A 16106-nucleotide genomic window follows, 5' to 3' on the forward strand; every position below is an offset into this window, starting at 1 on the left:
TGTTAGCACTGTTTAATTTTGGCTATGGTTCAGACATGATCATCTTAAGATATTCATGAGCAATAAAACCTAATTCAGAGCAAAATTTAACCCACGGTGGCACTATGGCTTCCAAATACAGTATCAATAGTGACTTGAAACTTCTCCATGTGAGGTGTAGAAGTATACTCTCTTTCAGAATACAGTTCATATGTGTGAGGGCCCATTTTGTATGTGTCCAGGATCATTAATGAGCCACAGTAAAATATGGGGCCAGAGATTGTTTACAATAAAAATCGAGGTCATATCTTAACAATAATATCCAATTCAGTTAATCACTGTGGAAATGGTGACTATTTAATAATGACCATTCTAAGTCATCTAGTCTTTAAGGTGTGGATAGAATTGATAGATTTGACCACTTATTTTATCATAGAAAAATTTGCCTAGCACATTTGCATGTTTTTTCCCCCATTTTGGTTCCCCTGAATACCAGTCCAGTCGATAGGTAATACTGTAGGGAGACTGGGCATACGTACTGAGCCTTTCTCCAGAGCTGGAACACTATAATAATACAAGATAGAATCAAAGAAGAGTTTAGAGAGTATTTCCTGACGGTCTAGTGATTAAGGTTCTGTGCTTTCACTGCCGAGGGCACGGGTTCAGTCCCTGGTCGGGGAACTGGGATCGCGCAAGCTGCTTGGCATGGCCAGAAGAAAAAAAAAAGGAATTTAGAGATAATCGTAATGGAAATCCCAACTCTCTCACCTATCAGCTTTGTGACCTTGGCCAATTATGTAATTTCTCTAATAAATAGTGTATAAAGCAGATTTCATAAGAATTACAAAAAATAATATACTGCAGTGAATGGCATATTTTAAGCACTTGATGCTTGTTGTTGTTTTGAGGGAGGATTAACATCGAGAACAGTTAAATATGTTGCAGTATGGGTCTGGCGGAATTTTTCAGGTAAAGGGATTTGAATCTAAAGAAGATTGTATACAGGCTTAGAGATGAAGGAGAAAGAGTCATAAAAATCACAATTTATTAGGTACCTAATATGTTTTGAACACCATAGTGGGCACACATAAGAAGAGAAAGCCAATATAAGAGGAAGTAGGAGAACTTCAGAATAAGTATTTAGCTGATTACAGTTCTTACCAATTTCTTTGCAAAACTTTGTGCCTCTGAAAATAAACTGTGTCACACCTTTAGAAGTAGTTTGCTCATTCATGGCATGGATTAAGAAACTAGTTCTGATAATTGGAGATACCCAGTATGTTTTGTTGAAAGTATGCTATGAAGGAAAAATAATGAGCTTTTTTTGGTCTTCTCCCCTGAGTCCTTATGCATCCTGAAACACTGGAATGAAGACAGAGACCACATATGTGCTCACATAGATTTCTCTCTTTGAGAAAGTGAGCCATTAAGGGAAAGTATAACTTTGTATAGCCGGGGCCTAACATATTTTGATTACATAATTGTGCCCAATGAAAGGTTTTTGAATGCATGAATTAATGAACGAGTGCATTAGAGTGAATGAATGAATAAATGAATCTCCAATAAGTCCAGAGTTTTGTTTTTTGTTTTTTTTAAGTCCAGAGTTTTAATGAGGAGGGTCGAAACATATTTATTGAGGACCCTTTGTCATACACATCATTGTCACTCTGCCAGTTCTGAAATGCATAAAATATTACATCACAAAAATGATCGCCGTTAAAGATGGTGAAATTTTGGTAAAAATGATGTGTACATTCCTTGCTGGTGACATTATTAATTGTATAAATCCCTTTAGAAAGTTACATGACCATTTGCAACAAAAGCCACAAATTTACTCATATCCATTGCCTTCAAAATTCTTCTCTTATGGAAACATTTGAACAGAAACAAAAGCTGACCATAAAAAAATTTTATTGCAATCAATATTAGTAGCAAAAAGTTGGAGACAAACTAAAAGTCCAGCAAAACAATGATTTTATGGATTATGGTACATCAACACAGTTTAATGCTATGAAGCCATTAAAACAATAATTACGTAGCAAAATAAGGTATGTTTATGAGATAATATATGTAAAAATAGTGAATGTGAAATTCCATGTATACCATTATTATAACAATGTAAATACAGCATGTGTGTATCGATAATATGCATAAATAAAACTAGTAGTTCTGTCAGGATAATAAGATAATTGGTTTTGCATTTTCAAAACATTTATTCATCTTACATTATCTTTCAATACACTTCTAAAAATTTTATTTTCTTTTGTCATAAACAGAAACTGTAGGGCCTTTTCTTCTGATAATTCAGTGTCTTTATAGAGCTTGAGATTTATTATCATTTGCTCTATACAGAAATTTAGGAATATGTAGATGACTGGGTAAAAGGTATATAAAATTGATCTCTGGCTATATACTTTGAAGGTTGTTTTAAAAAATAAATTCCCAGTATTCATTTTCTTATATAGTTTGTTTTTCCTGAAAGTCAACTTAAGGTAAAAAATCAAAGGCTTTTATCTTATAGATATAAATATGCGTGTATCTTTGTTAATCTGAAGGCAGCACATTAAAATGGAAAGGAGCACTTGGCCAACAGTTTGGATCTGTTGGTTTTACAGATGGGGGAACCCTGGGAGGCAGGGAGATGAAGTGATTTGGACAGGGATACAATGCCAATTAATGGCAGCGCCAGGGTCAAAATGCACAGGTTTTGAGCGAGTTGAGAACTTTTCCACCCACCCCTCAGCCAGAATGCTTTTCCCATCACCCTAAAATAAACTGTCAACTTCCTTCTAGCTTCAGAGCCCATGAAGATTTTTCTCTACCTGCAGCGTCACATCTGTGCTGCATCCTCATGTCTAAAGAGAACAGGATTTTCTATCTCAGCCAGAAATTGCTACTTAGTACACACCTGCACAGAGGTAAATGCTGGCGCTTGGGTAGTCTTGTCTCCATGTGCTCATTGGTTGCATCTCCTCAAAATCAGGAGTTCTGCTTCTCAGCTCTACATCATTAATGTGTTCACCTAGCTATAGCATTCCTATCTGTCTTAATAGCCTTTCCGAGTTCTCCCTCCCCATCATCCACAGGCAGAAATCCTGGTCAAAGCAAGTGGCTCCCACTGGGTAGCTTTCAAAAATCCACAAAGAACAAATTAGTGTCCCTGATTTGCTTCAGAAACACACAGCAAAGAAGCCTCTACAACATGCTTGAAAGAAAACAAACAACTAAGAGAGAAAATAAGTTCAAGGGAAAACCCACTGCTATTCTTAAAGGGAGCTCTAAGGAGAAGATTTCAAGAAAGATAAATGGTTGCTGAGGACCTTGCCCATTAGCCTGTGGTATGGTAGAGCAATTAGGCAGTAGTGGAAGGGAGGATGAGTGGGTAAATTCATCTGAGGGTCCTATGAAGCCAGCCTTGAAGGAATTAAAAAAAAAAATACACCCGTTTTATTTAATGAATGTAGTCAAATGAACCTAGATGATTCTATTTAATCTCTAAATTTATATGTAGTTTGTCAAACCAGACATCAGTTAAACACAACTTCCTCCTTTGCACCCATTTGTTCTTGGCCTTCTCATTCCTTCCTTTGTGTTAATATGGTGATGAAGCTCTCTTGCTATATCTCCTGTTTACTATGTTGTAGAGAAATATATGACTCTTTTATTATCAGAGCAATAGGCAATTATTAGTTAGAAGACCCTTCTTAGTCTCTTTGGAAAAACCATTATTTTATTGCCTTTTATCAATAATATTCACCCAGAAACCTAGACAGTAAGTATTAACTGAGCATCTACTATGAATCAGGCTCTAGTCTAACCATCATGGAAGGTCCATATCTGACTAATGTTTTGTCCTTGTCCTCAAGGATTTCATAGTGTGAGAAGGGGATGTGAAGACTTCCTGGGACAGGTGCTGGTTTGGCCAGTCTAGCTACCCTTTGTGTCCTCCCTCTTCTCATGGCTTCTGTGAACCTAGGCAGTATCTTTGATGAATAAGGCAACCAGCCAAGAGAGAAAGGCTCTAAATCAATGGCTCCCAAACATGGGTCCTTGGATCTGAACCTCCAGATGAACCTCTTGTGCTTTTTTTTTCCGCGGTACGTGGGCCTCTCACTGTTGTGGCGTCTCCTGTTGCAGAGCACAGGCTCCGGACTCGCAGGCTCAGCGGCCATGGCTCACGGGCCTAGCCGCTCCGCGGCACGTGGGATCTTCCTGGACCGGGGCATGAACCCATGTCCCCTGCATCGGCAGGTGGACTCTCAACCACTGCGCCACCAGGGAAGCCCCCTCTTGTGCTTTTTGAAACTACCTAGACTAGTATGGATCAGAGTATCTTGGAGAGAGGACTACAGTGTCTGTTCTAACGATGCTCTGTAGGTGATTTTGATACTTCATCAGGTTTGGAAATCAACAATGGATGAATCCATAATGGACAAGAGGAAGTGAGTGTTGAAATGGATAAGGAAAATAACCATCCGTAGACACCTACAAGGCAATATACATAATGGTTAAAGACTATACCCTGTGGTGTCAGACTGCTTGAGTTTAAATTCTGTCTCTGCCACATAGAGCCGTGAGATTTTGGGGCAAGTTTTAAAAACTAGCTGGTCTACAGTTCCCACGTTTTGTAAAGTGAGAAACGTAGTATTACCTACCTCGGAATTATTATAGGGAGTAAATGAGTTAACCTATTTAAAGCAGTTAGAACCATATTAGAGTTAAAGAAAACAGTAAGTGTCACTGCTACTACTACTTCTACTACTACTACTACTAATTGTTGTTCTTCTTCCTATTATTATTATTATCATAAGGAAGTTTATGCTTAGAGTCTTACAAGAATACAGATGAGGGATGATAGGAGTTCACCTCTGTTTAACCCCCCAGACTAAATAAAGCAAAACCCCCTTCCATTCCAAGCTGTCTGCAGCAGTCTTGGGCTCTGTGGACCAGATCCGCATCAAGCCAGGGGCCAAGGCGCTCTACCTCAGGGCTGCCTTGGGTACCACGCTCTCCCATGTCTCTGACATCATAGGCCAACAGGGTCTGGTCTGTGCAGTTGAGTTTTCCCACTGCCCCGGCTGTGACCTCATTAATTTGGCCAAGAAGAGAACCAACATTATTCCTGTCATTGAAGATGCTCAGCACTCCCACAAATACCACAAGCTCATTGCAATGGTGGATGTGATCTTTGCCGACATGGCCCAGCCAGACCAGACCCAGATTGTAGCCCTGAATGCCCACACCTTCATATGTAATGGAGGACACTTTGTGATTTCCATTAAGTACAGTTGCATTGACTTCACAGCCTCTCCCGAGGCCATATTTGTCTCTGAAGTGAAAAGTTGCAACAGGAGACAATGAAGCCCCAGGAGCAGTTGACTTTAGAGCAATATGAAAAAGACCACCCTGTGGTCATAGGTGTGTACAAGCCACACCCCAATGTGAGCTGAAGCCCAGCACCGTCTGGACTGGGCTAGATTGCATTGCTACTGTTAATGCTACTGTTGCTGATGTTAGACTAGGTGATTTTTAATTTGTGATTCTTTAGAAGCGTGTAGGCTGTTGTTTTCTGTGCTTAGTAGATGGGTAACGTCTAGCCACTGTACTATCCACTACACTATACTGCTATACATTCTATTGTTTTCCACTTATACATTCAACGTATTAGGAACAATAGAAATTATAAAGCAAAAAAGAAACATTAAACAATTTTTAAATGTCTTTAATTGTTCATTTCTCATCATGGCTGTAACGGACCCAAAAGTAATATTAATATTCAATTATATTTGGTTCAATCAATAGGCTTCCTGCTCATCCCTGGGCAGAAGTTGGTGTGGGCTGCTAAGAAGTACTCTGGCATCAGATTCAGAATACTGGGTTCTCAATCCAGGCCTGCTTCTGACCACCAGAGTGGTCTTGGGCATGTCATGTAATATCTCTGGGCTTACTATTTTCATTTATAATTGAGATTGTGTTGAACTCTAGGGATAACTAAAGCGCATCCCCTTCTAGTGGTTTATTTCACTCTGCCTCTGGTCCAAATTTGAGTGGCAATAAGGCAAGAATATTTACCAGTAAGGAGTCTAATTACTCTAATTTCAGGATGCTGACTGGGCCACAGACCTAGCATGTGGATCTCTTCTTTTCATCTGCTTTCTCTTTGAGACACTCACTGTCTTCTGTGGTAGCCTGGCCCATGACCATTCTATTATTACTGACAGGTAGAATTATCTTGTGTTTCCCAAAGTATCCTCTATATAGAATATTAATTCAATAAAATATTAATAAATACATCAGGAAAGTATTTCCATGATAAAGAAAAAGATTCAGAATTAAGATGTTAAACACATTTAAACTGGTTATTTTTTTTTGACTACTCAGAATCTGGACTATGCAGATGTACACTGTGAATTACCAATATGAGAATATAGTACAAATTGCTTCCAAAATATTTTGATCATGGAATCCTCACCTTCAAGAAATATCCCAAGGGATCAGTGTTCCATGGAATACACTTTTGCAAATGTTGGAAGAATATTTACCAGTTTTAGTTTCTAAACAAGTGTCAACCATGTAATAAGCAAGTTTTCTATTAGAGGTTCTATAAGAAAAAGTAGCTTATCCTAAGACACAATCATTCAAAATGGGAATTTTGAAAACTTTGTATATTTATCCACCACTACAGTATAACACATTCTATTCTTTCAATTCAAAGATCTTGAGAACACTGTAAAATTTCTGAATATTTTATTTATTTTCTAATTTTTTAAAATTTTTATTGGAGTATAGTCGATTTACAATGTTGTGTTAACTTTCTGCTGTACAGCAAAGTGAATCAGTTATACATATATCCACTCTTTTTTAGATTCTTTTCCCATATAGGTCATTACAGAATATTGAGTAGAGTTCCCTGTGCTACACAGTAGGTCCTTATTAGTTATATATTTTATATATAGTAGTGTGTATACATCAATCCCAATCTCCCAATTTATCCCTCCTCCCTTTCCCCCCCTGGTAACCATAAGATTGTTTTCTACGTCTGTAACTCCTGAATATTTTATTTAGGAATGTATACAAATGTGGGATGTGAGGAAGAAATCTGAAGCCCAAATCATTTCTTGGTCCCTGTTGCCTGGCTAAGTCTGTTGTACTGGTCCTCACCAGTGCTCACGTGCCAAACAAAAACAGGGCTTAACTCCCTGCCACCCAGTTTCTAAAAGGCTGTCAATCCTGACTTGGTCTTTTTGTATAAAAAGAAAAGATTGAAATTGTTACTCATGCCTGATTCATTGGACCAAAGGAGCAATTGCCAAGATCTCATCAAACCCTTAAAGTGTAATGGCTGGCAGTTCTTGTTCCAGTATGAATATTAGATGTTTTTCCTGAATGAAAGAAAACTTACTACATTCCCTTTCTTTAAAAAAGGGGAATGGAGTAAAGAACATTAGATCACAAGTCTTTACTGGTAATAGGTGTTCTGTTTCTGGAAAGGTGCTAGGTCTATTCCCCCATGACCTACCCTTTGTTTCAATGTAGTTAGATTCTTAAATTCTATAGTATTTTGTCAAAATAATGGGAGATTTCACTGGCTTTTACTGTATCCAGACATTAGTGGAGCCTTGAATAGGTTTCAAATAATAATTCCTCCAAGCCAGATTTGAATCCAGCAACGTACAAAAGAAGGTGGAGTTATTGAAGGTAGTCATAAGTAAATAGAGGATATTATATGACTTCTTTTTCTTTGAAGATGCAAGCCTTGATTTTTTTTTCAGGATGGGCATTCATGACCAGTTGATATTTCTTTGGCCAAGTAGTTATGTGACCAAACCAGGATTGCTCTGTTATTTTAGAAGGCAGTCCTTTAAAAATCCAGCCATTTGGCAATGTGAATTTGACAGAGAAAATGATGGCTAAGTTAAGCCTCTTATCAGTAATACCAAAGATTGTTTAAAAATAGCATACTATTTTTTATTTAAATAGAAGTAGGCTAACAGAAGTGGATCAAAATGTTAATGCCCATATAATTTCTGATGATATTTTTTAAAAGTAATACATGTACGTGATTAGAAAATTTAAATTGTATGTAAGTACAAGATAAAATATAAATGTCTCACAACCCCACCCTCCATAGAGAAAACTACTATTGATTTTTGCATTTGTGTGATGCCTAATGATAATAATAACAATAACATACCAGCGTCCATCCATCACTGTCTGTCTCATGTATCAATTTGAAAACCATTCAACTTTTCAGGTTGCTTAAAAAAAATCATATCATGCACATACTTGTACATCTGGTGGTTTTCACATAACTTTATGTCTTGGAACTCTTTCCATTCTAATAATAATGGATTTACTTCATTCTCTATAATGGCTGCATAATATTCTCCCACAAGATCTATCATAAATTATTCAATCAATGGGGACAATTTCTAAAGTTATCTTGCACATAAAATAAGAATATATTTTCCTCACCTTGTTTTAGCCCACTGATAAGTTAAAGTAGTATATTTCCAAGAATATATTTTCTTATTAAGATACACAAATATTCTTTAGGTATGTGATCCTAATTTGATAATGTTTTGAAATATATGTAGCCTAAGTATCCATTAGCATAAATAGTAACTATAGGAGATTTGAAAGTCAGAATTGGCAGTTATTCTCCTAAAGCCATATATAGAGAGGATCTGGAATAGAAATGTTGTTTTCTGTGGCGATCTTGAATCAAAGAGGAAAACACTGAGCCAAATTTACTTGTGATCACAATTTATATTATAATCTGACAGACCAAGGAGTTAAGAGTAGGAAAGGGAGAAAAGGAAACAATTGTTGCATGAGCTTTATGTGCCAAGGACTGGGTTAGGTGTTAACACATTATTTTTAGTTAAGGGATTATTGTTATTAATTATTTAATAATTAGCTTTCCTGGAGTTATTTCCAGCCACTATGAGATGGATATTGCAGACAGTCAAGAGTCTTTATTTCCTTAAATGTACTCTCATCCGTAACAGTTCTGCCTCTGTGACTGATGATAAAAACTAGAAAGGAGAAAATATTAAGAAGGCCAAGATGGACTGAGATTCTTTCTAATATCAACAATAACCTGACAGGGCTGTAAAAGGTACATGAAAATTAAGTTATTCTTTCAAACCTACCAACCTAGCAAATTTTAATGTCAGCCTTGCAGATGATTATGATCACCAGATATAAAGCTTAGGAAAAAAATTAGGACATATGCAAGGGTAATTAAGAAACTGGCAAATTAAAATTTAAATGAGGACTTTCAATAATGGCATTATTGCAGTGCATTTCTTCACTGACTGATATTGGGCATTATCTATTCTTTCATCACTTTGTTGTGTGTACCTGTGAAAAGGCATTGGGAAATTTCACTTTAAGAAGATAAGAAAGAAGTTAATCAGTCAGACCTTTCTGCTTTCCAGACTGCAATTTTATCTCTGACAGTGACACTCTCACCTGTACTTCAGAGGGTGGGTGATTATGAGCATGAGTTATTGAGCCCAGTAAGGATTCAATACATGATAGCTATTGTTATGATGATCACTGTTACTACAGTTTTACTTTTGGCAGTTCACTCATTTCTGGCTTCCCTTAATAATGAAACTATCAGTCATTCGTTTTCTATAATTCTGTTTCCTTTTAAGTCTATACCATCTCTCAAGGTAACACATTTCATATGTTTGTTGCCCGATGTATAAAGTAGCATTTCTTTTGTTTTTACATGCCTTAATGACATGACACCTCATTCTTTAATCTGTTCTCTTTTTTTTGATAAGTCTATATTGACTGTATGAACACCATTCATGATCGTATTGATGTCAAGGAGTAGTGAAAGAGTATGGCATGAGATGTCGTGTAGATGTGGATTCAAATCTTATCTGAGTCTCTACTGTTAGGTCAATAGCAACTTGGGGGCTGTGAAGATTAAGTAAAATGACATATGGAAAGCCTATAACAAAGTGCTTGACAGATAGTAGGTGGAGAGAAAATATTATTTTTCTGCTCCAGCACCACCCTACTTCTTACATTCGTCCCTTCCCTCCTTTTGGCATTCCAGCATGAGGGATCCTATGGTTCTAGAGGAGCACTGTCTAATAGAATTTTCAGCAGTGGTGGAAATGTCCTATATGGTAGCCAATAGCCACATATAGCTATTTAAATTTAAATTTAACTTAATTAAAATTAAATTAAAATTTCAGTTCCTTATTTGCACTAACTGCATTTCAAATGCTCAGTAGCCACAATGCTAGTGGCTACACATATTGGACGGCACAGATATAGAACATTTCCCTTAAAGTTCCATTGGACAGCATTGCTTTCAAACTATAGGTTGTTAAGTGTGACTAGTGTGATTGCAGAACTGAGTTTTTCATTTTAATACATTTTAATTCATTTCCATTTAAATTTAAATAGCCACGGGTGGCTACTGGCTACCACATTAAACAGCACAGTTCTATAGTATCACAAGCACTAGTCAACAGCTTTGCAGATTTTAGGCATTTTTGGATTTTATCTGATGCCAGAGATTCTGAAAAGTGGGTAGATTAACCTATCAACTCCAAGTGTTTGTAATGTGTTTTTGGTTTCCTCTTCTCTAGTCTGATTAGGCTTAACTCTGCCCACATCTGATGTTCTTCCATGCTTAGCTGCCCCCAGTTTTTTAATTCAAAAACCTTTATATATCTCATTGGATTTTACTGAGCTCACTTATTTTTAAATCTAGCTACAAGATCGATAAAGGACTTTTTGTAGTATACCTAACGTTGTTTGGTGAATGACAAGGTTTAGAGAAAGTATATGAGAAAATGACAGTCTGTATGTAGCAGGGGGTCTTAACTACAGAGATACAACAGACTGATGAGCTGTGATCACTTCTGAGGTGTGTGGTGAGTAATTTGTTGCTATTAATAAAGTGTCAACATTTGCAAATTATTCCCCTTTTTATTTTAAGAAATTAAAGTAGTCTTGATCACTGGTATAATGATGTTGGTCTGACTTATTTACATCCTGTCATGCTCTCTTGAATGGGAAAGAAGTGTCGTGTGGAGTTATGTCTGGCACATTGGTCGTAGCTCCCATACCTGGGTTCACTTATGAGACTGGGTCATTGATCAGAATGTTATCCATGCATGTCACTGTGGCGAAAACTGTTGAAAACATTATAAGCATTATGATGTCAAGCAATACATTATACTGATGCTTGGTCATGGGAACCAAACGTTTCTCCCTCACTGCCTGAATCTTGTTTTAAAAAAATTAGATGACAGCTATTTAATAATTAGACTGTTTTAACTGTAAAAAGTCTGTCTTAAATGAATGTTTTTTTGAGATGAAATAGGGTCAAGGATTCATCTGTCAACAGAGAGAAGGGAAAGGTGATGCAGTGGAAGAAGTATTAGGGGGGATTAGGACTAAGTCGAAAAGCGCAGAGTCTGGAAGGCTTCACAAGCAAAGAGAGGTTAAACATTTAATGTGAAAGGAGGAAAAGGTCATAGGAAGACATGTCTGAAGGTCAGAAAACAATATAATATTGCTAACAGCATGCAGAATGGTTATTTAACTGAGTTCCCTGAAATGTGTTCAGGTTTTTGTTTGTAGACTCTGAAGACACTTGTGTTTAGAATACACATAATGAGGAAATTTGGCATCTGTTCTTGTCTAGTTCCTTTATTTACTTATGGGCAGAACAAAATTGTTATAGAAAAGATGACATGTTAGAAATTCTCATTGGTTTCTGTAATCCAGTGAGCCCAGATACAAATAAATGATCATCTACCAAGAAGTTTCCTCCTGAGGAAAACTGTAATCACTTCTAATTCATCTTGTTATTAGGGTAAACTGCATCAGAAGATTTATATTTCCCAGTTTTCTCAGGATAGAGTCTGAGTTCATTCTAGAAAATGGCAGATGGGCACAAGGACCATATTAGGCCTTCTAACTGCTGGAGGAAAAGGGAAGCTTGGCTAATGTAGTATCATCTGCCCATTTAGTTTGTTTTTTCTTTGCTGACAGTTACATGGATTTAAAAGCCTATTAGGGAAGAGCTGTTCTGTCTGTAAGCAGTGGAAGCACATGATCTGATGACTGTTCTATAAATAGACCTAAGCTTCATTTTAGATAAGAATAGGTTTTCATTTATTTGGAGGCTAATTATAAATTGGATCGACATTCCTTTTGATGGACAATTCAATTGCATTTAAATTCAAATTAACATCTGCTGTTTATACTTTATATTGTACAATCTACCTGAATCTAGACAGAAGCTGTTAAAGATCTGTGGCTAGAGAATCTTTGTTCTCTGAAGAGTTTAAAGGAAAAAAAGAGCATTTTCTAAACCCTCGTTATTGGAACCAGACCGTAGTTGCCCTTGAATCAAGGATGCTTCCCTTTGTCCACAGTGTATTAAAGCGGGTTGTGCAAATACGCACAAATACATTTTGCTACAAAGGGGATGTTAAAAGTATTCGGCATTTTTCAAATAATATGTGCTTTGAATGAATAACACACATTATGGTATTCATATATTTTTCAGATACTGTCTTAAGAATTTAGTTAATATACGTTTATAAGTACATTTCACTCCATAGATATATTAATTCTATTCATACATGAATTCATTTATAGCTATACTTCATATATATGAACCACATACTCATAAATGGTAGTATATATTGTTGGATGGATATATACAGATATGCATGTATATATATAATAAATCAGCATCTCAGAATTGCAAAACTGGAAATAATTAGCTACAGCTCCTCATGGTTTTGGGTATTTTGCTTTTTTGTAAATTCTCATTCACTTACAGACCACATGATAATATTATAGATATTATAATATTATAATATCAAATGTTGCTAAATGCCTGAAGAATGCGCTTTTCACCAGAAAAGCATGTAAAGCACAATGACACCAGAGTAGAGAATCAATGCTCAAGGGTCACTATAAAGTTATGGGCAAAGACATACAATCCACTTATTACTGTTACTTTTTATTATAGAGTTGTAGAATTGGCATTTCCCCCAAAAGTAATTAGACAATTTATAAAATGACAAGAAGTTCTTATGGCATGATTCTCTGTCTAAAATCAGTCCTGACATCTAATTTAAAACATTGAAGAGGTAACTGATCCTGTTGAATGGTCACTTTTATCTTTTAAAAATAGTACTAGGATGGTCTTCCTTATTATTTGAGAAGATTTTAATGTGAAATAAGCATAAAATTATTTAAAAATACAACGTTTTGCATGAGCTTGAATAAGACTTCAAGGCCTTTGAATTATTTTTTTGCGTTATGTGGGCCTCTCACTGTCGTGGCCTCTCTCGTTGCGGAGCACAGGCTCCGGACATGCTGGCTCAGCGGCCATGGCTTATGGGCCTAGCCGCTCTGCGGCATGTGGGATCTTCCTGGACCAGGGCACGAACCCGTGTCCCCTGCATCGGCAGGTGGACTCTCAACCACTGTGCCACCAGGGAAGCCCCAGACTGTGGTTTTAAAGCTTCAAAATATGTAAACAAATGTTAATCATTAACAGTCATGAACTGAAATGAATAAATGTGAGCCTTTAAGAAGATCCTACAATGGGCACAGAGTTCAGAGGTTCAGTGTTCCAAATCCCTTGAATCTTCCCTATGCAGCGTCTAATCTTCTCCTTAAATATTAAAAGCTATCTCATGCTCCCTAACAATTCATATACCCAGAATTCTTCCTGGTTTACAAAGACCCAACACCTACCTTCACATTTTTCTCCTACTGATGCCCAGAATGCTCCATGAAAGTTGGAAATGAAGGGGGTGAAGGCAAGGTTGGGGAATTGCCAGAAGAAGCTGACTGACTGGCTGGCATACGGGACGCACTGAGCCACTTTGCAAAGTAGCATGAACAGGGCATGAGCAATAACCCCATGTATTGCTCTTAGTCTTGCAGGATCAGAAAATGATTTCTTAGCTCATCAAAAATGCATCTGTCGGGCTTCCCTGGTGGCGCAGTGGTTGAGAGTCCGCCTGCAGATGCAGGGGACGTGGGTTCCTGCCCCGGTCCGGGAAGATCCCACATGCCGCGGAGCGGCTGGGCCCGTGAGCCATGGCCGCTGAGCCTGCGCGTCCGGAGCCTGTGCTCCGCAACGGGAGAGGCCACAACAGTGAGAGGCCCGCGTACCGCAAAAAAAAAAAAAAAAAAAAAAGAAAAAAAAAATGCATCTGTCTCTCAAGGAGGACTCAAATTAACAAAAATTCAAAAACATATATACACAAAGACACATAATCCTGAGTAGTATGTTTAAAACCAGATTGCCAATTTATTACTTCATAAAAGAAAATATAACTTTTACACATGCCAGAATATTCGGCCATGGTTCACGGGCCCAGACGCTCCGCGGCATGTGGGATCCCCCCGGACCGGGGCACGAACCTGTGTCCCCTGAATCGGCAGGCGGACTCTCAACCACTGCGCCACCAGGGAAGCCCCAGAATATTCTTAATAGCATAACCAGGACATATTCTCTTGAAAGCCAATTTAAGAGAAAGTCAAATCATAATCAGAAATTTGCTAAAGAAGATGAAGTGGCTGATGGTTAAAAAGTGTTCCTTAAGAAAAAAATACGCAAGACCCATGAAAAACAAAGAGCCAATTCCTTAATTTTCAAAGAGTTTGTACAAATAATTAAGAAAAAGCTAATGTGAATTTAAAAAAAGGCAAAAATATAAATACCTAATAAGTGAAAAAAATTTAAAGAAAAATAAATACAAATGACCAGGAAACATATAAATAATGATAAATGTCATACATAATTAAAGAAATGAAAATTAATATAAGATGCAATTTTTATCTTGTAAGTTGAGCAAAAATTTAAAAATGCAATGATATTTAGCATTGGTGAGGATGTGAGGAAAGCAACCATCGCAGTCAAGAATTCTAATTCACAGGACCTTTGAGCCAGCAACTTCACAGCTCAGGATTTAACCTAGTAATACACTTGCAAAAGGATACTAAGATATCTGAATGGGATGTACCTTGTAATAGCAAAATACAGGAAAACAATATTCCCCTTCAACAGGGGATTGCCAATAAATTAATTGTATTGAACGGAATACCCTGCGTTGGTGAAAAGAATAAGTTAGACCTATTGATGGTGATGTAGAAAAAGCTTTAAGATGTATTATTAAGTGATATAGAAGGTATGCATTACATGTTCTCCTTTGTGTAAGTAATAGTTATATGTATTTTACTAGAAAAATACAGATAAAAAACTATAGGTGGCGGGAGATGTTTAGCTTTCATTTTATACCTTCCTGTGCTGTTTGAAAATTTTCGTATCATTTGCCTAGATTTAATTTAATTACAGTCAAATATTTATTTAAATACATTATATGTGCATATGTATACATGTATGTATATATATGGATACACATACAGACACACTTTTGAAAAGTAATATTTAACCAAATAACTTGAAAGGATCTTCCCCCTATAAAAGTGGCACAACCTGAATGAAGTCTATTAGCTGAAAATGTTTTCTGGTCACTCCTTGATTGGTCACTGACTTTACCACATTCAAAATTCCCTTCTTTCATTATTTTCTTGTTATGTGACTTTGGACAAATTAATGAATATTTCTGAACTTCTAGGTTGTTTTATTGTTTATTCTAGGTAGTATGAGAGAAATGCCTTTATCAAAGAGATGCTATAAGCATTAAATAATAAAACTACTATGCACATAGTTCAATGTCTGGAATCTAAAGGACGCACCATAACTATTAGTATTTTTTACTCATCCAACGCTTTTTTGGTTTTTTTTCTTCACAATGCCCCTTCTCCCCTTCTTCACTACATCCTTGTCTTCTACCACACGTGGCTCTGCTCTGAGAACCAGAGTTAAAGTACTTTAGTCAACCATTTTATGGGCCAAATATACTCTTCTGAGGTGGCTTGAGAATCTAACCACCATCTCTAAAATTGTTTCCAGGAAGTGGCTCACAAATTAAGTTTTGGAACACAGTCCTTTGAAAATTGGAGGGTGCCTGGACTGTGACTAACAGCATCAAAGATGCATTCTTTCTCCATTTTGCTTTTTATCTACAACTCAGTCATGCTTTTCACTGCTT

At 36.9% G+C, this 16106-nt stretch overlaps 2 protein-coding genes across 2 annotated transcripts in view; both read left to right on the forward strand.

The window, feature by feature from the left end:
* The window catches only part of SEMA6D (semaphorin 6D), a 578468-nt gene that overhangs the window by 20315 nt on the left and 542047 nt on the right, over positions 1-16106 (forward strand). The gene's annotated exons all lie outside the window — the stretch shown is intronic.
* LOC307181853 (rRNA 2'-O-methyltransferase fibrillarin-like) lies at positions 926-5575 on the forward strand (the record flags this gene model as incomplete). Its single annotated transcript, XM_079912756.1, is given in 3 exon segments — positions 926-948; positions 4875-5314; positions 5317-5575. Coding segments are annotated over 3 exon segments (576 nt in total). The 3' UTR covers positions 5430-5575.

This window comes from Stenella coeruleoalba (genome assembly GCF_951394435.1).
Source record: "Stenella coeruleoalba genome assembly, chromosome: 2".
Classification (NCBI taxonomy): Eukaryota; Metazoa; Chordata; class Mammalia; order Artiodactyla; family Delphinidae; genus Stenella; species Stenella coeruleoalba.